At 42.0% G+C, this 26,066-nt stretch overlaps 1 protein-coding gene across 2 annotated transcripts; it reads right to left on the bottom strand.

Moving 5' to 3' along the window:
* Nucleotides 1-2,901: 2,901 nt before the first annotated feature.
* On the bottom strand, nt 2,902-18,298 carry muc15 (mucin 15, cell surface associated). Of its 2 annotated transcripts, XM_015953679.3 has the most exons (4): nt 17,942-18,298; nt 12,731-13,547; nt 6,538-6,708; nt 2,902-4,281 (listed from the first exon to the last, which is right to left on the bottom strand). In XM_015953679.3, the coding sequence occupies exons 2-4, from the start codon at nt 13,527-13,529 to the stop codon at nt 4,160-4,162; spliced, it is 1,092 nt and encodes a 363-aa protein (XP_015809165.3). In that variant the 5' UTR covers nt 13,530-13,547; nt 17,942-18,298; the 3' UTR covers nt 2,902-4,159. The 2 variants fall into 2 exon arrangements, with proteins under 2 accessions (XP_015809165.3, XP_054588216.2); XM_054732241.2 differs by lacking the exon at nt 6,538-6,708.
* Between the last annotated feature and the right edge of the window lie 7,768 nt (nt 18,299-26,066).

The raw sequence follows: 26,066 nt of genomic DNA, 5'->3' as shown, positions 1-26,066 counted from the left end.
CTAATGTTAATGGTTAGCTTCTGCTAGCTGAGACATTCTCTGCTGATTCCTGGGCGCTAAACCAACAACAGCCTTACCTGTCGTGTATTCATAAATGTTAAGTGACAGTGTGATGTAGATCTGTCAGGCTTTTCTAACCTTAGAGTTTCACCGTCTATTTCCTATCAGAAGCTAATGCAGGAGATAGGTGTAGGATACATTCATGTTCAGTCTGAATGAAAAACTCAGAGTGATTGATTATAATCAGAAATGATCCTTAAAAAAAGAGTTTTCACTGTTGCACACCTTTAAAGGGAGAAGCCTATAAAAGCCAACATGTACCAATGAGGGGAAAAAATGGCACCATTGGTGAATCATGAATTTCATGTATTCATGATTTACCAATGGGGGTTCCCCCTCTTTGGGACACTCAGTTTCACTATCTACACCTAGGCATTGTTATTGCCAGACCTAATTTCTAAGTTGCTTTGGATAAAATTGTTTGCTTAAATACATAAACATAAACAGATTTGTATAATTAAGTATGCTAAAATATCTCAAAAAGCACACCCAGAACATCCAAAGTACCACAAGCTTGGGTGAGATAAATGTCAGAGGTCATGGTTTTTAGTGAGTTGGGGCAAAAATGGCAAACCTTGGGAAAGTTCAATTTCAAATCACTGCTGACCAAAAATAACCCAGATATTAGTCTCAATTAGGCCAACAATGTGTTGCTGATACATTATTTTGTGAGCTGACATCAGTATTTGGAAGGTGTTCAATTCTGTGTAAACTAACACTACATTTTTTAAAAAGAACTCATAAATATGGTGGTGGTGATGTGATGGTGTGGGGTTGCTTTGCAGCTTAAGCTGGGCGTACACTGTGCGACTTTTTCACTCGTAGCACTCAGCTTCAGCTCAAACTGTACGACTTCGCAGGGCAGATCTCACGAGTCATGTGCTCACACTGCACAACCCAGTTCTCGCATGCGACCTGACTGCTCACACTGTACGTCTGGTAGCAACATGTCGGCCCTAAAAATATGCTAAAAATAGCAGTTTTTACTCAACACGTCAGACTTTTTTGTCTTGTTTTGCCTGTTGTCCTTCGGGAGTGCTGCAGGAGGACACACAGGGATTTATGGGGGTTGGATGAGGAAAACGAAATAAAGAAAGTAAGTCTGTGTTTTGTGATCAGTTTAATTTGACATGAACACGACAAACACGCTTTCTTGACAATCTTTGTGAATAAAAAAAACGTGTAGAAACAAAAACGAACAACGTGTATTATTAGGGTAATAGCGGGAGAGCGGTGTTGATGCAGGATTGCGCATGCGCCATGAGCGGTTCTGATTCTTTTTGGGTCGCGGCTGCTCGCAGCTCCGCTTCAACAGTGCGATACCCTCACGAGGGACGAGCAAAATATCAAACACGCCAGAAGTCCATGCGAGCTCACGATTGCTGATCGGTAGCTGGTCACGTGGTGTTAATCGCCTCTCGTAACCCCCTGTACACTACACGATGCTCAGCGCAAAACTCGCCCCGATCTTGTGGATTCTCGCACGAGTGGAAAATCGGCTCAAAAAAGTGAAAAAGTCGCACAGTGTACGCCCGGCTTTAAGGACCCAGACGATTTCCTGCAAATAAAGCATGTCTGACCTTTGACCTTAAACACGCCATTCATGGTGGGAAACGTTCCAGTGTGACTAAATTAAAACAATTCTGTAAAGAATAGTGGGACAAATGGCTCACTGGAGAAAAAAAACTGTTAAAATGTAATTACATTTGTTCCCAACAAGCGCTAAAACAGTTATTACGTTAGGAGGCCATTCCAGTTTCCACATAGGGCCAGGCTGGTTTTGATTGCTTGCTCATTTCATAAATTGAATCATATTTGAAATTTGAATTTTACATTTGCTCCTGTTGTCTCTGACCTAGCTATGGTTTTGTTGGCTGATCTGAAACATTTGTGTGATAAAAAGGACAAAAACAGAAATGTTTGAGGACATAAATACTTTTCACCTGCAAAATAAAAAAAAAGGGCAGCTTTGGTCTTCACTAAATACATCCAGAGATAGGTGTCCTCTTCGATTGTGTCTTTCCATCCTGTAATCATCTACAAGAACCTGTTTTAATTAAAGACTTTCAGGCTTCCGGCATATTTAACCGTTGACCATTTAACTGTTACGTAAGCTCATCTGATAAAGAGACACTGATTTGGTAATTACAAAAGGTTTGGCTTGTAGGTTAAACTCATTTTCAGTCAGCTATCTTAAGGATAATGAATTCAAATTTAGCCAATAAACTGGTCATAGCTTCAGTTTCGATCGAAATTATTTAATTTCACTGCAATAAATTTAACTTTGTTGGGCGTGTAAATGGACTTGCCAATGCCCCCGCAGACATATGTACATGCTCTCAGTTAATTATTTAGAGTTTGAGTTCAAGAATTGTCCTGGTCGGTTACAACAGTGCAGTTTTTTATAATAAGTGAAATGAGTTTATAAAATCCCATTAAGATTTTGCTTAAAAGTGCTGTATATATGTTGTTGGTTTTTTTACAACTGATGAATAAAAGGCACATTTATGTACGAACAAATCAAATGTTTTCAGGGTTCTGTTGAGATCTGAATCCTTTTACAAGCCGAGGTGTTGAAGTGTCTCACCGTCTATCTGTCCTATTATTTCAGCAGTAACTGCGGTGATTCTTTAGAGAAGCAAGCCAAGGCACTGATTGATGCCACAAATTAGAGCAAGGAAGGAAGCTAGTCTGCCACGCCTGCTGCATCTCCCCACACCACCAAACGTTTTGCACTTGCTGTTTGGCTGTTTAGCCTGAGATGAGACACGTATCAGTCATATTCACAATGCACATTGATCGAGTGCAGGTGTCATCCGGGTAATGATGAGTGAAAATGCATAGAGAGCGAAAAGATTTATTTTCAGGAAGAATTTTCTTGACATAACTTGTGTAAAATGAGTTTTCTTTTTTTCTTTTTCGATAGGATCACAGTAAGAAAATATAGGAAAGAGCAAGTCTGAAATTATTCAAAAAATTACAAAGACAAGACCAATAATTGATTATTCTGTAATATTATTGTAAGATACAATTCATTTTTATGTTTTTCAGTCCATGTTGAAGGAAAGATTGAGTAAAAGAAAAGTTTAATGATGATAAATCTTCTATAATCATGTTCCAGCTAGGCAGCAGGTAGACGCAGTTTCCTCACGATGCACACTGTCGCTACGACAAACTCAATTTTCTGTTTGGGCTTGTGCGGGTTGGAAGACTTAAAGACTGTATTATAATGATACAGTTTTTGCTACTTAGTGCAAGGACCAGATACACAGCTTCCCTTCACAATACAAACATCTCATTCTATGAATAAGAAAACAGCAGCCAGCCTTCCTCCACCTCCCTCACTAGTGCAGAAAACAAACTCAAGCCTTTAGTTTTGTCCCTCTGGCTGTGGCTGCCAGTTATGGAAAGTCTCAAATCGTAGTCTAAATTCGACTCAGCAATCATTCTGCAAACAGCAGGTGATTGCTGACTTTGATAATGTCATTGTTCATCATGGCTTCTGAATTTAGTTTCAAATGCCTCAATGAACCAGCTGTGCCATCTGCTACTTGCACAGTTGGGCTGCAGCATTTCTTATCTTTTTATTTACTTATTTATTTCAGCAGGAGCTGGGTTCTTGCCCTTCTCTTTTACTCGTGAATTTTTTTTCAATAATTTCCCCAAGAAATAAATGTATGTGGCTTTAAAAAAATTATATATATATATATATATATATATATATATATATATATATATATTGTGTTTTTTTTCTCAATAAATGGAACCTTCTTTTACATATTATTCTCCATCCTTCAAAGACATTCGAAAAGCTGTAAAATCTTCATTTGATTCATTTTGGCAACATGCAAAGGTGGCAACAGTTCATTTTGCCTATTGCCACATCCCTCTATTTCAGTAAAATAAATATAGCTCAAAGTGCATAATCTCTATCAGACATGTTTGTTGGTAACGTACAATAGGCCTAGAAAAACCCCTTCCACAAACAACAAGAGTCCCTTTAGGTCAGCTCTTGGTATGACCAAACTCCACGTTCTAATCCTTGGCAGACATTATTTTGAGGGACTTTTCCAGTTGTTATCCTGGGAGTTTTTCAGTGTTAACGACGTCCTGGAATGTCAGCCATCTGGATGTTGTCTCCTTGGAGTCCCGGGTTGTAGTAGGCTGAACCTGAACCACCAAACTTCAAATCCAAAGGTTCACAGTTGTCTAATCTGAGGACTGGAAATTTGAAAATAATTGTTAATTAAATTGTCATGATGGCAATAAGATCTTTTCAAAGCACTGACTTCAGCTTTTAACTGGAAGTGTATGCGGCGTGTAATGAAATAGATGCATTTTACCCACAATCTATCCTCCTATGGGAGTGTTTCAAACAAAATCTTTCCACCCAGCTGGTTCGTGGAGGTCACAAAATAACAGAAGAATTGCAGGACCATGTGTGATTTTGACAGTTCACATGATAACAATCAAGGAGAAAGACGGTATCCAAAAATGTCTGTGGTTTATTTTCTGTTCTTTTTACCTCAGCTACAGGGGTTTCACTGTTAATGATGGATTTCTTTTTACTAGTTAAGCAAACTGAATACTTCACAAGCTTTTATTTTGAAAAGTTCTAGATGTTTTGCACTGATTTCATGTTTTACTTTCTCTCTTGCCCGATCTCAACTGAGCTTGATGCGTTCTGGAAACGTAGGACATAAAAATTGGACTTGAAGCAAAAATCTGGGATGCTTCCAAAACCGTCAAGCAGGGGTGTTAACTCCAGTCCTCGCACACCGGTACCCCACATCTTTTTGTTGTTTCCCTGTTCCAACACAGTTCATTCACCTGTGCAGCAGCTCATCAAGCTCTCCAGAAGCCTGTTAATCACCTGATGATATTGTAGTGACCCCGAGCGTCTCAGCGGCAGTCCTCAACTCAACCAGCAGGAGGCAGTAGTGGTTCACACCAGATCTTTATTAGGCTTCTTCTTCCACCCTTTGTAACGCTACAGACACCGAACTTCTATCACGCTCCTACCACACAGAGTCACGTGTCAGTTAACCATGCTAATTCAACCCGCTCCACAGACCACACATCACCTTCCCTGTGGCTTACATTAACATAACACTCAAATCAACACATAGAAACTAGCAGAATGTTAGGAAACACATATAACACAACACCCAGAATGCACCTGGCTTACAACCCCAGCCAGGTCATTACAATATAAATCAGGTGTGTTGAAACAGGGAAAACACTAAACATGTGGGATAGCGGCCCTCGAGGACCTTTGATACCTGTGTCATAAAGCATCATAGCCACTAAAATGGTGGCTAACTGCTGCGTTATAAATTTGATGTATGCTTCAGAAACATTTCACAGATGTTATGCAACACTTACGTTGGTTACGTCCAGTGAAAAGGCCCAGTAAGACTGGATTCACAGGCATTTGTTTGTTTGTTTGTTTGTTTTAAAGGGAAAATAACTTTGATAAACATCATGTCATGATTTTCTGCTGAATAGTTGTTTCCCAGAAGGTTATTTTTAAATAACCCATCCAAAAATATGTCCAACATAAACAGTAAATATATTTCAGAAAGTTCACCCTTCTTACACCCAATAATGTTAGTATTTATTCTCTTCTAATAACTTCTTACTGCTTTTGACTGAAGCTTTTGCCTTGTATGTTGGGTTAGAGAGTACTTCCTGCAGGTCCCTGCCCTACCAACATGACTTTTCCACCAACATCAACAACAGCTGAAGCTCGCACAATCGATCTGGCAATCCCAATGCTACCCTGACATGAATGACTCAGGGCAGCCCCTAAATCTGTTTCTGTGTGTGTGTGTGTGTGTGTGTGTGTGTGTGTGTGTGTGTGTGTGTGTGTGTGTGTGTGTGTGTGTGTGTGTGTGTGTGTGTGTGTGTGCGTGCGTGTGTGTGTGTGTGTGTGTGTGTGTGTGTGTGTGTGTGTGTGTGTGTGTGTGCGTGTGTGTGTGTGTGAGAGAGAAGGCAGAATGGAGTCGGTATTGTGTTGTTTAATTTCACATAAAGGTTGAGTATCAGGGTGCTTAGGGGACGTTGTGACTGACAAAGTACCTTCTTCCTTTATGCTCATGACAAGTATGAGACAAAATGTTGGCTATTAGAGAACATGATCCTATTTCACATGGTGAGGTTAGCTCATTATGGTGAGGTTACCTTATTAAAGCTGGATGAGTAATGCAGCTCCAGCCAGCAGTTGGTTACGACACAGACTGGAAGGGATAAAATCTGCCAACCAGCACATCTAAAGCTCTCCTATAAACAGATGTTGACTGGATGTGGATCCTGTCTCCTAACATTGCTGAACTTGTGAAAATGTGTGAGTGAATGAGCCTAGTCTGTTAGATTAATTTTAAAGGTTTATGGAACAATAGGCCACACAGACTAACAACATTTTTCAAAGTTCTGTTTGTTGTCTAAAGTCTGATCCAGATGGAGGAACCACCATACCTGGATCTGAAGGAAACTCCTCAACCAGCTTTCTGTGTGTGAACCCTTTCTGGTGCTTCTTCTTCAGGACGAGGTAGGCCACCACCCCCACACATGCGGCTGCTGCCGCCGTTCCCAGGATAGCCACCCAAGCCACGTTCCTTTTTCTCCTGTATGGGTCTGAATCCATGCCTTCATTAGAAAAAAATGAGTGGGGGTTGAGAGGGTGGAAAAGTGAATAATTTGTCAACAAATAAATTATTTATGTCAACTCCTGTCTTTGGGGGCTAATTGTAAAATAATTATGGCAGAAAATGGGTTTTTGAAAATCTGTTTGCGGTAGTAGCACACTCCATAGATGCACATCCCAATTAGTCTGGATTGCAGAATTTACACTGTGATGATTAATGCAATTAACATGCCAAAATCACCATAATTCCTTGAATAAATTTGAATAATTTAAGGTGGCATGCTGTGTTCATCTAAATAAGGTTCATGGGCCTGACTGCTTCTTGAAAGGCAGAACAGATTCAATCTCTACGTGAATCACTGGGATGTAATAATTCTATGTAGCTGTGGTAGAGAGCTGGGAAGTTGCAGAAAACATTAAAATAATTGATTTTTAATAAATGCCTTTTACAATTTAATTTTTTTATTATTATTTCTAAACCTGGCATCTCCAGGAAGACACTTTGAATTCATAAAATGCCTAACTCCCTTTTATGCTTTGCATAAAAACATGGAATATAAAATTGATAATTAATAACTAGAAAATATTCTACAATTTTTAAAAAGACAGACGTGTTCTCAACATTCTTTGACACAACTATGCTACATTTTTATTTGATGAAGATTATCGTATAAAACAACTCAGTATTTACCCACTGCTTGATTCTGTTTACTCCTAAACTGAGGCAATACGAAGCAAAATATAAAGTATATTTGTCGTCTTGTTGTCACCTCATCTATAAGCTAAAAATACACGTTTCTATGAATTGTCACTCCACCCTAACATTCTTTTAGGAGGAGAGTGTCACAGGATGAGTAGGAGATGGTTAGGACCCAAAATGCAGATACCCCAGGATGACTCGAGGCAGGAGATGATATAAAGAAAAATCCTTTATTTTGAAGGATGAACAAAAATAAATCCAAAAGGAGGGAGCCAAAAATCCAAAAACCCTGAATCAGGAGAACAAAAGCTCACTTAGAGCATAAACTGGGGACAAGACACAACGCTCACACAGAGCACCCAAAAACCACGCTGACAACAACAATGGAACGACAAGACACTGACAGGGCTTATATACACTGGGACTGGAGTGATAGGAGATGAGGAGCAGGTGTGTGGGGAACTGGCACAGGTGAAACCAATAATTAGAGGAGGAGCAGAGAAGGACACCAGACCTGACTGGGGAAGGACTCACACACGCGCGCGCGCACACACACACACACACACACACACACACACACACACACACACACACACACACACACACACACACACACACACACACCGAGCTGGGGAAGGACACACACACACACACACACACACACACACACACACACTGAAATAAAAGACCTATAAAAACTCAGGTGGGGAGACAAAGAGACATGAAGAAAACCAGGAGGGAGCTGGGGACAAAAAGGCTGGAGCTACAAGAGAAGACACATAAAAGAGACGCAGACAAAGGACACATGAGGGCGCTTATGAGACCCAAAATGGGAACCTAGAGGATGGAGAACACGAGTAGACACATGAGGGAAGACGCAGACATGACACATGACAGAGAGGAAACATAGATCTACTTTATGCTAAGCTACCTCACAGCTGGGATTTTTTAAGTCAGCTCACAACACACGAGATAATAATGAAATAAAGGCATGTTGTCCACATCGTCCAGCCTAACCACTAAACTTATACTTCTGTAGGAGTCTGCCACTTATCTAGCAGGTTTCCTTAGGAGGGATGAGTTAGGTGGTGTGTTAAGTAAAAACTGATATTATTATTATTGAAATAATATTAACTTCTTGACTGTTAAAACATCTGGTGCTACTAAAGAACAATTAAACGCAGGGTTCATCCTTTAACCTTGTCATCCTGTAGCCTTTCCAGGGAGGAAATAACCTTTGAGCTGTTTCTGGCAGACCAAGCGAGTCGGTTTTATCTGTAACAATCCCATGAGAAAGTTTTTGATTTAGAGCATGCACCTGGGCTGAGACAGACTCTCTTCACCAGCAGCTTCCCGCCAGAAAGTCTACGTAATAGCTTAAGGAATGTGAATTGTGTGTGTGCTTCATCTTTGTGTGTGCTAATAAATGCTTTCGGAGGACGTCAGTCTGGGAGAGTGAACCGAGACCCTTGCTTGGTGTGTATTGATTCCTCTCCACTTTGCAAAGTCTAAATTGATTGTTTATGATTGGTATTGGTGTTGATTGATTTATTACTATAACCCCCTGTGCATTAAACTTTCCCTAAGGTAATCCTGGATTGATAACACCCAACAGGTGGTGGGTCAGTAAAAGAAAAGTGAATTTCACAAACTTTACTAAATCTGTCTTCAGACTTGAGGTTCAGTGCTGGATTCTAAAAACTAAATGAAACCGACCAGTTGCCTTTTTAGACTTTTCTGTATCACCTCTCTTGACTGAATAACTATCAGTCAACTATTTTCCTGCCATTCTCATTTGTTAGTGTGAACTCTGTTTACAGTGAGAGCCACAGCTGTGTGTGTGTGTGTGTGTGTGTGTGTGTGTGTGTGTGTGTGTGTGTGTGTGTGTGTGTGTGTGTGCGTGCGTGCGTGCGTGCGTGCGTGCGAGTGTCAAGAATCTCCCAATAAATTTTAATAAAAGACCCAGAAAGTCACTGACCTTCCTGCCACGCAGCCATGGCGGTCACCTCATGGTGCTAAATTAGTCAGTTTTACATGATATTGAGGTAAACCTTAATAACTCACAGATGTAAGAGGATCTTAATTTACAAATCGTCAAAGTGAAAGTTGGCAGAATGACACCTCCAAACACTGCTAGGATTTTTATTTTTATTATCTGAGTCTAGCTACAAACGTCTTCATATCAAACTGAAATAAATGCTGAGGGGAAATTTTTTAATTCTAAGTTGAAATCTTAGGGTCAAACAGTAAATTAACTCTGAGCTACCGTTGAATGGTTGAGTGTAACACCAACATCCAAATGCACATTTGCACTTAAGTGTTAACGTCCATCTTTCACCTACCTGGAGACTCTATTCTTCCATAACTGCTGACACCCACAAGCAATGGCGCCCCCAAGGGGTGACCAGGGGTGTTTGTAAAATCTAAGTTATGTGTTTTGGGTATGCGTTGTTTTTTTTTTCTTTGTTTGTTTTGTTTTAAATAAAAAGTAATAAAGGAGCAATGCAATACATCGCCACAGGCTAAACTCTCCCGGACTTACCACAAGAACCAATTTGGTGTGCCACCCCAAAAATATCCTTGGCCCCGTCTAGCCACCCCTATCAAAATTTTCTGGAGGCACCCCTGCCCACAAGCACAGAACAAAGCAGAAGTATTACAAATCAGAAGACTAATCAATAGATTAAAATTCCTGCCACCATCACAAACGTCTGTACCACTGGTGAAACTTACTGATTCATTCATTTTTATCTGGACAATTCCTACTGAAATGTTACCTTGTGGCCACTAATGCTACTATGAGATAGGTATTCATAGATGGGTGGATTTTATGGGATGTTTGACAGACTTTCATTCACATATTCAATTTTAAGAAAAACCATCTGACTTTATCTTGGAGCACCATAAAACTTTATCTCTGAATGGGAGAAAAAAACTCCTAAGACTTTTGACTAAATAGTTAGATTTATGAAAGCACCCTGATGATGAAGGTTATATCAATAAACCATGTGCTCATTGTTTGAATGACTTTTGCATTAAGCTCGAAGCCACCTAAAGCTGCTACAGTGGCGGCTCTCATTGAGATCAAGCACCAGAGGTGAGTGGGTGTTTTTGCTTATTGTGGTTGGAGATCACATTTATATAGGCTTTGTTTATTTGCAAACAGCAGTGGGTGTCTTTGCACGTTTTGTCCACACACTGGGCCTGTCATGATAACTGTGGAGATTTTGTTTTGTTTTCCTGGATCGCCCACAGTTTCAGAACTGCCTTCCTGCTGTTTATTGCCAACATTTGTTAGTGTTATGTCTTGCTGTCACATCTGTCCAAGCGATGCAGGTTTTATTTTAATCCGAACTCTGCACCAGCCCTTTACAGGCCTTTTTCATTGGTGCTCAGCTTTATTCTGCAGTGGCAGTAGATTTTCGAGTAGCTGCACAGCTAAAATAAAAAAAAAAAATTAAAAAACAAGCAGTGAATTGCACATTGATTTGCACTAGTGCAAATAAAAGCAGCCTTTATTTTTCACTCAATCTCCCAAATCTGGAGGTCATCACCAAAAGCTGGTCTCACGCTCCGGCACAGAGGCAGAATCTTCTTTAACCTTAGTCCCTTGCTGCCTTTTTCAAGCCCTTTTTTGTAGCTAAAACAGGGTTTCATTGTCCTGCTGAGAGTATGGTTGTAACAGACCCCTTCTCTCACAGTGGCTACATCGATAAAACTTGAAACTCAATCCAACCTTCGCCTTTGAAAGAGCAAGTATTTGTCCTCTGCCAGTGGGAACATAGATGCAGCCAAATGTGGGTCAGAGAAAGGACGGGAAAAACCCATCGTGTCAAATCTACAACAACGATAAAAATGCTTGATCAGGGTGCAAAGCAGTGATCTATGAACGGTTTCGTACATTTTTAGAAAATAAATTTGTCACACCCATTTTGTCTACACTGATTTTAATTGAGTTTTTTTTTTATCAAAAGCCATAACCTTTAAGCAGACAGGAGTCAGCCCACTCACTATTTTGCACACAAAATCACTTTGAAGCAACATAATTTAAGGAAAAATCATTCTTGATGTGAAACAAACTGATTGAGCAATCTGGGGGGAATGTTCTTTTTAACACCTTAATCTAGCAGCTGCCTTTATTAGTTTCTAGAGGAGCAGTCCTCTATAAACTCAAATAAATCAGCGGTGTGTATGATATTAAACATGCAGGAATCGGGCTGGAGGCAGACTGCAGCACCAGACAGTGTTGGGAAAGTTTGTTTAAAACACGAACTAGTTCAAAGTTAAGTTCATACATTCTAAAATGAACTAGTTTGTTTTTTAGTTCATAATTTAAAAAAATAATATATATATAACTTATGAAATATTTTTCCTATTGTTCGCACCCGTTCAGTCCACACTCATACCCAGCTGCAGTTTTTACCCTACAGTAAATTCTCAATAACATGAGGAAAACATTATTTGAACATTTCTTTATGGGAAATTATTAAACAGTCTTAGCAGGCTGAGGTAGCAAACTAAACATATTAAAAGAGCAAAACATTAAAAAAATGTATAATCTTTCAGTTAAGTCCCTTTTCAATTTTTCTGAATGAACTTTGACTCCTGCACGCAGCATAGACTTAGATGAGTTGACGCCGCACCAACCGCTACTGCCTACGTTTGGCCGCGTTTGCGGGTTCTACTTTTTATAAACTCTATGGTTAACAGGATGTTTTAGCTAGGCTTTAGCTATGGAAAAGCTCCATGGAGATCTGGAGCTAGAACGGCAAAAGAACGCGTTCACAAACCCATTCACGCACGCCAGGACGAACGCGTTCACTTTTATGTTCGTCAGGCAAAATACAAACGAGTTCAGTTCACGTTCACGGAAATATCAAACAAATTCACGAACAATCGTTCATTGAACGCGTTCGGGCACAACACTGGCGCCAGGTATGTACGTTTTTTTCTAAATTCACAGGTGACGGCCCGTCACTCTGAAGTTGCAATTGCGGTATTCTGACCACAGCGGGTGGAACGGGTCTGACCGAGATTTCATTATTCCTGCGAAGAGTCATTTTAGCACAAACTGCCTCAAGATGAGGTAAAATATGGAAAAGTTTCATAGTAGGCCATAGTAGGTACATAAGATGTATATGAACTACTGGTAAATATTTGGTTTTAGATTATTTAAAAATTATATAATTTGCACCAATCCTGATTATTCAACGAGAACTGCAGGACGTTAACAAACTGAATTCCGTTTTATGTTGATGATTCCAAATTAATTCCCTTTGACAGAAATGATCTTGTTTTATGTTCAAACATGGAAACCATAATACCTGATTCTCCGAGATTATCTCGTCCTGAGAAGATCCCGCCACCGGTCTTGTTGGCCCTCTCCGGTGTGTTTGGGGCAGCTGTGGTTGTGATCAGGGTCGTGTTTGTGGTTTTAAAGGGAACCACCATCGTGGGCAAATACCCGACGGATGTCTTGTTTGTCTCTGGTGCTGACGTGGTTGTTGCATGCTTGTCAATAGATCCGGTTCTATTAGCTAACCCTTTATCTGCATCTGCTGCTGTTGTGGAATGTTGAGTGGTTTGGTTCTCTGGAGCCACAGTTGTTGAAGGTAACACAGGTGTATCAGAGGAACCTGGAGGAGTGGTGGGCTTTTCTGTGGTCCTGGTTGAATTAAATCCCTCTTCACCTTCACTCATGTTGGTTTTGGTTGAGTTGGTGGAGTCAGTAGTTGCATTAGCTGGAGAAACAGCAGCATCTGGAACTTCTGGGTTCTCTATGGTTCCGTTTACAAAGGGCATCAATTTATTAGAAATGTTCGGCTCAGTTGTTTCATTTTCATTCTTTTTGAGTGTTATCACGTTCTCCTCTTCTTCAGTACTTCCTGCCATTGATCCAGATGCTAAACCACTATGCTCACTAGCAAAATCCGAGGCATCTGTCCTAAAGTCAGATTCATTCATTAGGGGAATCTCGGTGTTATCAAGTGCTTGGATGACCGGCTTACGATACCAGCTTTTATCAATCGTACGTCCTGGCGAGTCGGTCGTGGTTTGAAGCGACGCCAGGTGAAACGCTTGGAGAAGCATAAGGAGGCATGCGGTGGCTTGTAAAGGTTTCATTTTCCTGTCGGGTTCACGCTGAAACACAAGAAAATAGGAGCAATATTTAGGTTTTACATCACTGACATTTTACAGCCAAATCACATAGTTAATGGATAAAACAATGATCTTTTCACAATAAAAACTGGCAGCAACAGGGATGGTTCTAGAAGAAAGAAGTGTGACAGATGTTTTTATCATGTTTTGCAGCCTTTTAGCTTCCAAAACAAAGAATCTCCAACAGCTGTTTTTTTTTCTTGAACACACTTCTTACTTGACTTCTTGGAAAAAAGAGTTTTCTGTTTATTTCTTGCAAAAGCATAACACAAAATTAACCAAGAAATGTTTTACATCTTGTCAGTGACCTAGTGGTATGAGTGTCTGCCCTGGTACTGGGAGATCAGGCTTCAATTCCCAGTCAGTTCATACCAAAGACTTTAACAATTGCAAACACCAAATAGTAGCTACAGCTGCAGCTCACTGCTCACCACAGGTTGGGTCTAATGTGGAGGTGTGATTTCACCAGTGTGTGATGAATTCATGGGACTTTAGCTTTGACCTAAATGAAAGTTACTTTAATTCATTCCTCAAGTTATAAAAGTGGTCAAAACATGATTTTCCAAAACCATCCTGTCACCCCGGCTGATGTTTAACAAACAAAATCATCTGCACCACCCACTTGGTATGCTCCTAATCATCCTACTTAATAAGTGGGCCCAAATTTTCACAAACTGATTCTATTTTTTTTCAATAAAAAATATTTACAGATTTAGATGGCAAACTAACTTGTAAAATTTTATTTAAAGAAAGTGAGAATGGATAAGACAGTTAATTAAGAAGAGTTCAACTAAAATAGCTGGAACAACAACTATTATTATTATTATTATTATTATTATTATTATTATTATTATTATTATTATTATTATTATTATTATTATTATTAAGTCATATTTCTACAACAAGCTGGGGACCATGAGTTCCTCTGAACTGTTTGCAATTATTTAACTGAAGAAAATTATTTGTTAAATAATTTATTAATTTGTGATTGTGCAATTATTATTTATTTATTTCCCATCACTGAAACAGTTTCTTGATCCACCAGTGTAACCTCTCTCCCCATTCCAGAAATAAATAAATGAAAAAAGGAACCCAGTGTACGTGTATAACTGTAAAGGACACATCTTTGTCTGTCTCTCGTGGGACAGAGGAGACCTTAACGCTGAGACGAGACATCCGCTTTGCTGTTCAAAGACGTGTCAGACAGTCAGGACACTCTTTTAAGTGCCAAGTCGGGAACTTTCATATAGCTGAAACATGATTAAACAAGTAAATGTCAATTCAGCAGTGCAGGTGGTCAGTTACACACACACACACACACACGCACACACACGCACGCACGCACGCACGCACACACACACACACACACACACACACACACACCACACACACACACACACACACACACACACACATTTATCATCCTGATTTATTTGCTTTAACTACAAATAATTCCTTCATTCATTTAATTTACCTGCTGTGTATAAAAGAGAAATGTTTAATTTATTTTTTTCTTTGATGTTTTTCTCATGACTCCTGACAGGCAGTTCCAGAGTTGTTAAAGTTATTTTTGACACCTTTCAAACTCACCTCACCTCGGCCACACCGAAAGACTCAAAGCACAACAACAGATTTCTGCTTGCTCCTGTTTTTCACAAATTTAAAAAGCTGCAGACTTTAATAGCGCAGGTCAGCCTCACTGACTTGAGTCATATTGGAAATCCTTGAGGAGTTGATCCGATCCCACTTTCTGACTTCCAGAGACCCTCTCAAATGATGGTTAACAACTCTGGGACCAGGACAGCCTCAGCTACATCAGGAGTGTGTCTGCGGATTTCTTTGTAATAACCCCCGCGGTGCTCCATGGTTCAACAAAGTCTCAACACAGTCTCCAGAGAGATATGTGACTTATTGACAGGGTGAATTAACACAAATGCTCTGTGAGCTTTGTGTTTCCCCCAGAACTCCTACATACAAATGGCAGCAGCTCCCTGCAGGGCATGCTTGCTGAGTCTCTTTGTTGATCAGCTGCTTTGTTCCTTCTCATCATCGCTGTGAAAGGCTCCATCTACAGTATGCCAGGTTGGAAAGGAGGAAAAGGAAATCTGGGGATTTTATTTTTAGTTTCACCTGTTATAATATCGCTTTGCTTCCTGAAAACAAATTGAAATCACTTTTCTGTTGTGAAATGACTGTTGATCTGTCACGCAGCTAACTGACAAACGCCAATTAGCATAAACGTTAATCTGTGGGCAATTTCTCCACAAGCTTGTTTGTCATTCTCCATGTGTCTATTTTTTTCCAATCTTTGAGACATAAATGGGAAAGCTGTGGGCGGTTGCTGGCTTCTGCCTGCTGCGTGAAGGCTGGATCAATCAAACCGTTCATACGTGCTTATATTTAAGAAAATGGTTCAAGCCATCAGGACGGAAAGGAACACCTTCAAATTATGCTATTTTACAAAAACAAAACAAAAGGCTTTGTGTCAACGAGATCAGCCAGTTGTCACGACCTTCTAGGTTGCCGAATTTAAACATCAAGATGAAACAAAAAAAGAACGCAACAGGGTGAGAGACACCTGTCATGCAGCATATTTATATTAAAGGGACATTCCACTCCAAAATGAAATTTTGTTATTTGCCCATGTTGTGGTCCCCAGAGTTAGATGACAGGGGACATTTATTTTGTAACCAGCTCAGTCATTCTCCTAATCTGGCAGTAGTTAGCTTTAGTTCAGCGTGAACAGTGTAAGTGAATGGGAACCGCTAGCATTTTGTTAGAAAAAGTCATGAAAATGGCTCAGTAATTATACAAATTTTTCTTGGTGACCTTAATAATCTTGTCGACTGCAAATGAAAATAACTAGTAACATGAAGGAATTTCAGGAGCCGATTTGGACGTGGGACTACATTATGACAAAGCACCGCTGTAACCTGCCGCTGCAAGGCGCCAGGACATGACGCAGCAGATTTTCCCCACATATGTAACTCTAGCAGCAGACACAATTTCAGATTTCATTCTCCAGAATCCAGAATGTGTTGCATTTTTTCCTCCAGCCTTAGTGTTCCTGATGCTTAGAACATATTGTCAGCAGGAGAAACATTTAGATTTTATTTAACTGTTCTACAGTTTTCCTCCCACCTGTGAAATAAGAAAAGCAATCAGGAGTTTGAGTTCATCTTCTTGAGTTTTCACAAGTTTTTGTTTGTTTTAATTTCATTCAACTCTCTAACTGTGTCCCCGTTGTGTACATACAGCTCATCTTTCTATGGTGCCATACTAACTTCATATTTGGTAACTGACTCTAGAACATTCTGTTGTTAAATACACTTGCAGATGACTCAAACTATAAATAAGACAAGTTACCGTAGAGCAGGTTGGACAGGTCAGTCCGTGGTGTGAATGGTTTGTTTTGGTTTGCTTCATGAATATGAATCTAGCATCACTAAGCAAACAATTCTGATCACGCAAACAGAAGCGGTGACTTCGAATCTCATCTCAGGAACATCACAGGTGACCCGGAGTTTTTCAGAACAGTTGGGAGACGGATGATACCAATATGTTGAGCCCACACATGATGGTTTCTTAATCCGATACTGGTGTCACTTCCTGTTTATCATGTTATCCCTACATCCTGCAACACTGACTCTCTGAGAGTGTGTTTGACCGCGGGCGTCGCACCAACAAACCTTTGAGAGGCAGCAGGTCGAAAAGACGAGGAGACATGTTTACCTCTGACCTATCACGCTCCAGGAAGCCTTTTCTGTTGAGGAGAGCTCCCGCTCTGCTGGTCTGTCAGAGTCAGTAAGAGCTATCACCTGAACAGCCTGTCAGCCTCAAATTTCCTGAGATCCAGTTCCAAACAACGAAACACATACACTGAAAGAAACCTTACACCCCGAAAACACTGTTCAATACAGATACCAAGACACTAATCATCTGATATCTGAGCCGTTCACAGTTTCTTTTTGTTATTTTCAGCTCTTAATGTCCTTTGTTTCGAGTCATACATGTGTTCATACAAACTGTGTTTTATGTGACACACAAAGCATCTTGCTTGCCGTGTTTTTCTTTCTCTGTATGAGAAAAGAAAATTAATGTAGCCACGTCACAACAGCAATCAAAACATACTTTTGTGTTATTTTTACTTGTGTTTTATTGTACTTATGTTTCCTTTTCAGGGCTGTTTAAAATCTACAAGGAAACATATAATCTCAGTTGATTTCTAAGGTTACGGCCCATCGCTTAAAGGCTTTCAACTTCCTATTTTCTGTTCTTAAAGCTAACGTTTGTACTCCTCTTTTAATATTCTGTTAGGCTCTGCTTGACTGTGTAGTACCTGTTAAAAATGAAATCTCTCAGCAGTAAATCCTTACCTTATTCTCTGGCTGCGTCAGACGAGAACAGGTGCACCGAGAGCTAACTCCCTTCACTCACCTGCCAATATGTAAGAATGAATCAGTGGTTGCCCTGGAAAGAGAAGCAGGGACGTACGGAGGAGGGCCCAGCGGAGCGACATTCACAACCTGCTCAACCTGCACCTACACCTGCTAGCAGAGCAACACGCCCTGAACCACATCCAGCAGGGTGCTGTGAAAAGGCCACAAAGAGCTGGTATGGAGAGAAACCAGTGAACAACAAAAGGCTAAAAGGGCTTTGGTTAGCTCCTTCCCACTTAATTGTTTCAAGTTCTCATCTACATGAGATCATTAGTCTTTAGTTGGCAGGTTAGGGTTGTGTATTCCCCCAAGTGGGGCGGAGTCTCGAGCCACCCGTCCCTTTGAGTCTCTTTCTCATTTCAATGAGAGGGGCTGGCATTGACAACTGTCATCATGGCAACAGAAAGGCACCTGATGAGCTCGGGTTTCATCCACGCCTTTTGTCTCTGGTTTAAATCAGGCTTCCATGTGTGACGTGTGACTTTGTGTGAACTCACAGGTACCGTTCGTCAAGTGAGCTGGGATTGTTTGTCTCTCATTCCTCAGTCGAGTGAGTCATGCAGCGATTGAATTCATCTGAGCAGACGAGTGAGGCGGGTAAAGTGGCACTCACAGCCGCTGTGCTTTGGGTTGAGAACGAGGAGTGGCTGTACTGTTGTGTTAATGAAACCTGGAAGTACAAGTTCCAATTCTGAAGTTAGACAACAATTCCCCCGGAAAGCCCTGAACCCACTCAGTGAAAACATTACTCACTTTTGACTCAAATACCTGCTATAGGTTCAAATTAGCATCCGCAGCTTGTGTAAAGATTCCCCAGTGAAACAACTCAGGTTTGTCACATCTATAATTTTTTATGTAGCTGCAGTCAGAATGAACGGATCTGAGGAACTTTTACAGTCAAGTTCTAGAAAGAATACCTTACAGCTGATTTTTTCATTTTGGATTCAGAGCAACTTTTTCTAGTTTATCCAGATTTGATCTCTGAGCTGAGCATGTTAGCTAATCATCATTAGGGCGTAAACACACAGAAATGTTTATACCTTTAAGCAGTATTTCACCACATATTTAAGATTTGGGGGTTCTGTGACGTGGCGTTACCATAATAATCATGTGAGTTGGAGGTGCAAGCACACCAGTCACTGTCAAGAAATGTGGGAAAAGAATTATAACTGCAGGTTTCCACTGGATGCAAAGCAGCTCCTAACACTAACCCACTGGGAGCGTTTCAGACGTGGAACGACAGAAAAAGCATTCTACACGGCTGTCATGAAATTGCCTGAGAATTACAAGACCGCATGTAATTTCAGCAGCTCAACAAAGAGTAAGACAACTAGCCTAGTGAACTAGGAATGCTCCATTGGAACCTCTGCGCCCCCTAGCAGCATTCTGGCAGGCCACGCACAGCTCTCTATCAGAGTTTCAGACCGATAGAGCACTGTGATTGGTCCACAATGGTTGGTCAATCACAGTGCTCTATTGGCTTTGTGGGCCAATCAATATGCTCTATTAGTTTGATGGGCAGCATGATGCTCATTTTAAAAAGTTTTTTCGTACATTTTGGAATATTTGGACTTGGGCTTTATTAGAATCAAGAGCAGATAGATGTAATTAAGTCCTTTACTTAGAAAAAAGGTTGTGTTTTTGCCGTCTTCAACAGTGGACTGCCTCGTTGACCAACATCCGTTGCGGTGAGTATGTCAGTGTTTGCTGTCCAGTAGCATGTGGAGATCGTTTGAAAGACAATGGTAGAACCTGCCCCAGGACCGAGAGCGGTCAGTGGAGCGTTCCCAGACTAAATGACGTTTGTTTAGTCTGGATTGCCAGGCTTAAAGACGACAGCAAGTATCCATAAATGTCTGGTTTATTTTCTGTTTTGTTTATCTCGGCCACGGAGGATGATGACTTACTGTTTTTAGGAGTTAAGCACCTGGAAATGTGCACATGACTTTAATTTTGAAAGTTTCCAGTTATGTTTAACTGCCTTCATGTTTGACTTACTGTCTGGCATGATCTGAACTTCTGAGCTTGACAAGTTGTGAAAGTTTAGTGTGTAAAAAACAATTCAAAGCACAAATCTGGTGGAGCGATGTGTCCCTACGCTCCTAGGACGTGTCAAAAACATGATGCTTCCCAGCCACAGGAAAAGCATCAGTCGACTATAACGACTATAATTGCTCCATGCTAAGCTTTGTGGACATTGCACAGCATTTACACATCCAGTGGAAAGGCCCAGCAACGTAGATTACATAGCTAACCTTTGAGCTAATTATTATGTAAACTGAAGTTCACTATTTTAGGTCTTCAGGATTGCCAGAAAACAATTTTTAGAGAATTTCTTTCATTTATATGTGTAACAACCTCTTTGTTTTGTGCTAAACGTATGCTTAAGTTTGCCAGCCTTTCAGTTAATTGCATAAGCAACTCTGCTAAACAAGCCAACTTTCACAGTCATAGAAGTCTCATTCCTCCCATTGGCTATCATCCCTAGGCCACATACACCTGATACCAGAGTGCACATTGCCATAGAAAACATGATAGTGTTAAACACCAGTCGCAGTTTCTAGGTCCAAATGTCATTTGTTGTCTCTAACTTCAAATGTTGGTTTATTTTTTTAATTTTGGGGGGAGGGGAACTGTGGTAGTTTGTCCTAAAGTTGAAGTGGTAGCAGCCAGCTGTTTCTCCTTCTCTGATAGTATTGAGCTGAGAACCTCTCGCACCAGTGATGTTCTGTACCTGAATACGTGAGTGGAGGACTCAGGGAAGTGCAGCAGTGCGATGGGTGATATTTTTTAACCTTCACAATATATTTAGCTATACTGTGTTAGAACATTGTTAGGAAGCATGGAAAGAGGGTTTGAAGCTAGCTTGTTTTGTTGATTTGCTATGGTAGATTTCAGACATGGCCATGCCCAAGGTGCACCCCCCCCCCCCCCCACACACACACACACACACACCCACCCCCACCCCCCGTGCGCGACCTTGTGTGGACAAAGCGGGTTCAGAAGATGGATGGATTTCAGACTTGTGAAGTTACAACAAATCTTCACAATTTAAAAAAATGACAAATACCGCCTTACACATTACTGCAATGCATTTTCAAATCAAAAATCAAATCAAATCACTTTTATTGTCACGTCACATGTGCAGGTACACTGGTACAGTACATGCGAGTGAAATTCTTGTGTGCGAGCTTCACAGCAACAGAGTTGTGCAAAAATACAGTAATGTAAAAACAAGTAAAATATAAAAAATGGCTAATCTAAGTATACAAATGAATAAAGTAAACAGTAAGATAAGAGATATAAAATATACAGAGGTTGGTATGTGCAAAACAGTGGCATTAATGTACAGTATGGAGTGTGTAATGTTGGAGTTTCAGTAGTGAGGGTGAGGTGTCTGCGCCGTGTTCAGCAGTCTGATGGCCTGATGGAAAAAGCTGTCTCTCAGTCTGCTGGTTCTGGACCAGATGCTGCAGAACCTCCTTTCTGATGGAAGTAGTCTGAACAGTTTATGGCTGGGGTGACTTGAGTCCTTGATGATCCTCCCCGCTTTCCTCAGGCACCGCTTCCTGTAGATGTCCTGGAGGGAGGGAAGCTCACCTCCAATAATCCTTTCTGCACACCTCACTACTCTCTGGAGAGCTTTGCGGTTGTAAGAGGTGCTGTTGCCATACCAGGCGGAGATGCATCCAGTAAGGATGCTCTCAATGGCACAGCAATAGAAGGACCTGAGGATGCGGTGGCTCATGCCAAGTCTTTTCAGTCTTCTGAGAAAGAAGAGACGCTGCTGTGCCTTCTTCACTGTATTGTTCGTGTGCACTGACCACGTAAGATCCTCTGCCAGATGAACTCCAAAGAAACGGAAGCTGCTCACCCTCTCCACAGCGTCGCCGTTGATGGTGATGGGGGTGTGTATTCCTCTGCTCCTCCGGAAGTCCACTCTCATCTCCTTTGTCTTTGTGACGTTGAGGGTGAGACTGTTGTCCTGACACCAGTGGGTCAGGGTGCTGATCTCCTCCCTGTAGGCCGTCTCATCATCGTTGGTGATGAGACCTACCACTGTGGTGTCGTCCGCATACTTCACAATGATGTTGGAGTTTCTCGTGGCCGTGCAGTCGTAGGTGTAGAGTGAGTACAGGAGAGGGCTCAGCACACACCCCTGCGGAGCACCAGTGTTCAGTGTGACGGGGGATGAGGTGGTGCCGCTCTGTCTGACCACCTGGCATCTGTCAGACAGAAAGTTAAGGATCCAGCTGCAGAGGGAGCTGCTCAGTCCTAGATCCTGCAGTTTCCTGTCTAGCTTCGAGGGAACGATGGTGTTGAATGCTGAGCTGTAATCTACAAACAGCATTCTCACATACGTGTCCCTCTTCTCCAGGTGTGACAGGGCAGCATGGAGTGTCAGGGCTATGGCATCATCAGTGGACCTGTTGTGGCGGTATGCAAACTGTAGAGGGTCCAGTGAATCGGGCAGTGCAGAGCAGATGAAGTCCCTGACCAACTTCTCGAAGCATTTGCTCACGATGGGGGTCAGGGCTACAGGTCGCCAGTCATTCAATGTGGAGATGGTGGAGGATTTGGGTACAGGGACAATGGTGGCCATTTTGAAGCAGGCTGGGACTACAGACAGAGAGAGGGAAAGGTTGAAGATGTGTGTAAACACTCCAGCCAGCTGACCCGCGCATGACCTTAGGACGCGGCCGGGAATCCCTTCCGGACCAGTAGCTTTGCGTGCGTTCACCCTCCTGAAGCACCTCCGCACATCCTCTTCAGACACAGTGTGCGCACTGACGTCATCCGTGGTGCGCTCACTGTCCGGTCTCATGGAGTTCGCTGTGTCGAATCTGGCATAGAATGCGTTTAGATCCTCACACAGAGAGGCCGTGGTCTGCGGTGTGCTGGTTCTCCCTCTAAAGTCTGTGATTGTGTTTAGTCCCTGCCACATACTCCAGGGGTTGTCAAACTGTTGCTCCACCCTGTCTCTGTACTCACGTTTGGCTGCTTTGATCATCTTCCTGAGTTGGTAATGTGCGTGTTTGTAGTCTGATGTGTTCGCGGATGCAAAGGCGGTGCTCCGCGCCGCCAGCGCCGTTCGCACACCTCCATTAATCCAGGGTTTTTGATTCGGGAAGGATTTAACTGTTCTGGATGGGACAACATCTTCCACGCATTTCCTGATAAATCCGCAGACTGAGTCTGTGTACTCATCAATGTCTCTAGCAGCCGCGTGAAACATTTCCCAGTCCGCCCGATCAAAACAATCCTGCAGCGCAGACTCCGATTGGTCTGACCAACGATGCACCGCCCTCAGGGTTGGAGCTTCCCGTTTTAGCTTCTGTCTGTAGGCAGGTATAAGCAGGATGGAGGGGTGATCTGATTGGCCGAATGGGGCGCGTGGGAGGGCTTTGTACGCATCTCGGAAAGAGGTGTAGCAATGGTCGAGTAGCCGATCTCCACGTGTATTGAAATGGATGTGTTGGTGTAGTTTTGGTGAGACTTTCTTCAGGTTACCCTTATTAAAGTCCCCGGTCATAATAAACGCCGCCTCTGGGTGTACGGTTTCCTCATTGCTGATCGCGCTGTACAGTTCTCTGAGTGCTCGGTCAGTGTCGGCTTGTGGGGGAATGTAAACAGTCGTCATAATCACCGCTGTGAATTCTCTCGGTAGCCAAAATGGCCGGCACTTAATCATCAGGTACTCCAGGTCCGGAGAGCAGAAGGATTTGACCGGGTGCATGTTCACATAATCACACCAGCTGTTGTTGATCATGAAACACACACCACCACCTCTGCTTTTCCCAGTAAGCTCCTGTGACCTGTCCGCGCGGTGCACGGAGAAACCCGGTAGTTGTACTGCGGGATCCGGTACTTTGTCCGATAGCCAGGTTTCTATGAGACAGATCGCGCTGCAGTCCCGCATCTCTTGCTGGAATGAGATCCGAGCCCAAAGCTCGCACATCTTGTTCTCCAGCGACTGCACATTAGCCAGTAGTAAACTGGGTAATGGTGGTCTGTTAGTGCGCCGTCTCAGTCGAACCAGAACGCCAGATCTTTTCCCTCTGCGTCGGCGCTTGCGGCCTCCATGGGCCCAGAACAAAGGCGTCTCAGGTGAGATGAATGGGGGATCTGCAAACGGCGGGTCCGTGATGAAAGACCTGAACTCCGGGAAGCAATGAGAAACTCTGTCTTTTATGTCCAGTAAGGTTTGTCGGTCGTACACAAGGATACATGTGCTACTCGTGAAAAAATAAAGAAAAAGAAAAAGTAGTAAACACAAAAAACAGCTGTTGCTTGGTGGAGCTCGCGACGAGGCAGCCATACTCGGCGCCATCTTGCTTGTATACATTGTGGGTAGCCTTTCATGCCAGCAAACTCTGATTCATTTGTTTGGATGATTTACAAACAGATCATGAAAATAACGTGTCAGTGGAAATGGAGTAAATATTTAAGTAGTTTCATATTTTCTTACTGCAGTTACGTATTTCAGTTACATTTCCAAATGAATGTAAGCATCTTTTAAAAATTCTAGTCGGCAGTGCTGCAGAAGAAACCTTATTGGGAGCTCAGCTGTTGATAAAGTGCCATAAATGAGATTTAACACATGGTAAGCAGCACACAGGGTTCTTTCACAGACAGCTTGTTGCTGACACCTAATTCAGTCTGCCAGCATTTGAAGCATCCTCACAAGAGTTGTGAATAATAGAAAAATCTCAATTTTGAAGGAAATAGTGGAAGGCTTTAGGCTTCAAAGCGTATTTGAAAGCAGAAAAAAAATACACGGAGAGTGTATTGTGACAAATTTCATAACAGAAGTGTTGTGTATTCATGACTCACCAGCAGTGTGGTGACTATGACAAGCAGGTACATTTTTGTTTTGTTTTTGGCAGAACAAGATAATGTCTTAAACCACAATATGCATCAGAGTTTAGAGAACAACATGAATTAACCCATCTTTAAAAGATTGACCTCAAACTGTAATTACATTAAATGAAGAAACCCTTATTTTACCAATCTTTTTGGTTACAATTCAAAAATGTATAAAAATTAAGAAGCCAGCCTTTGTTTGTGTAGAGTCTAATCCAGGTCAATCTCTTTAATTCAAAATCTTGAAGTTTTAGTTTGAAACAACTGAACTTGTTCTTCTTGAAGACGCTCCACCTCTCATCCATGAAGCTTCTTCAGATCTGAACCTTGGGTTGGGAGGAGGAGGCTGTCACATTGTGGGGATGTTCGGGACCCAAACATGCAGATTTACCCAGGATGACTCGAGGCAGAAGTTGGTAAAGTAAAATCCCTTTTTTTTGGAAGAACAAAAAATAAATCCAAGGCAGCGAGCCTAAAGTCCAAAAGTCCTGGAGCACAGGACACCCAAAGCTCTCTCAGAGCACCAAAAACCTGGAGACCAAAAAAGGCTCAGACAGAGCACGAACAAACGCTGACAGAAATACAATCAACAATGGACCGACAAGACACTGAGACAAGACAGGGTTTAAATACACTGGGGCATAATGGGAGGATGATGAGCTGCAGGTGTGAGGGGAGAGAACCAGGTGAAAGTGATAACCAATCAGGGAGGAGGAGCAGGAGAGGACACCAGACCTAACTGGGAAAGGACACACACACACACACACACACACACACACACACACACACACACACACACACACACACACACACACAAAACTGGAATAATAGACCTATGGAAATTATGGTAGGGAGACTGAAGGAACACAGGACCTGAGAGGGAATATCTGGAGGGCTGAAGACCAGGGGACACAAGAGGAACACAAAGAGACACAGACACAGACGCAGACCATGACAGAGGCTCATAAGGTGTGGGCAAAAACAATGTGCTGATAGGGCAGTAGGAGTCACTGGCCATTTTTGTTACTAATGAGGTCCAGGCCCCTCCCTCTATTCAGCTCCCTGTTGCTGGTGCAGATGGACAGGGTCACAACGGTTTTTTTCATGCTCAACCAATCGTACACACTCACCTATGGACTGACTGGCCTGCTGAAGTGATGTTGCGGTCATGCCTATCAATGTAGCGGAGGCCTCTGAT

This window comes from Nothobranchius furzeri, chromosome 9, assembly GCF_043380555.1.
Source record: "Nothobranchius furzeri strain GRZ-AD chromosome 9, NfurGRZ-RIMD1, whole genome shotgun sequence".
NCBI classification, from domain to species: domain Eukaryota; kingdom Metazoa; phylum Chordata; class Actinopteri; order Cyprinodontiformes; family Nothobranchiidae; genus Nothobranchius; species Nothobranchius furzeri.
This window is presented reverse-complemented; position numbering and strand designations above follow the sequence as displayed.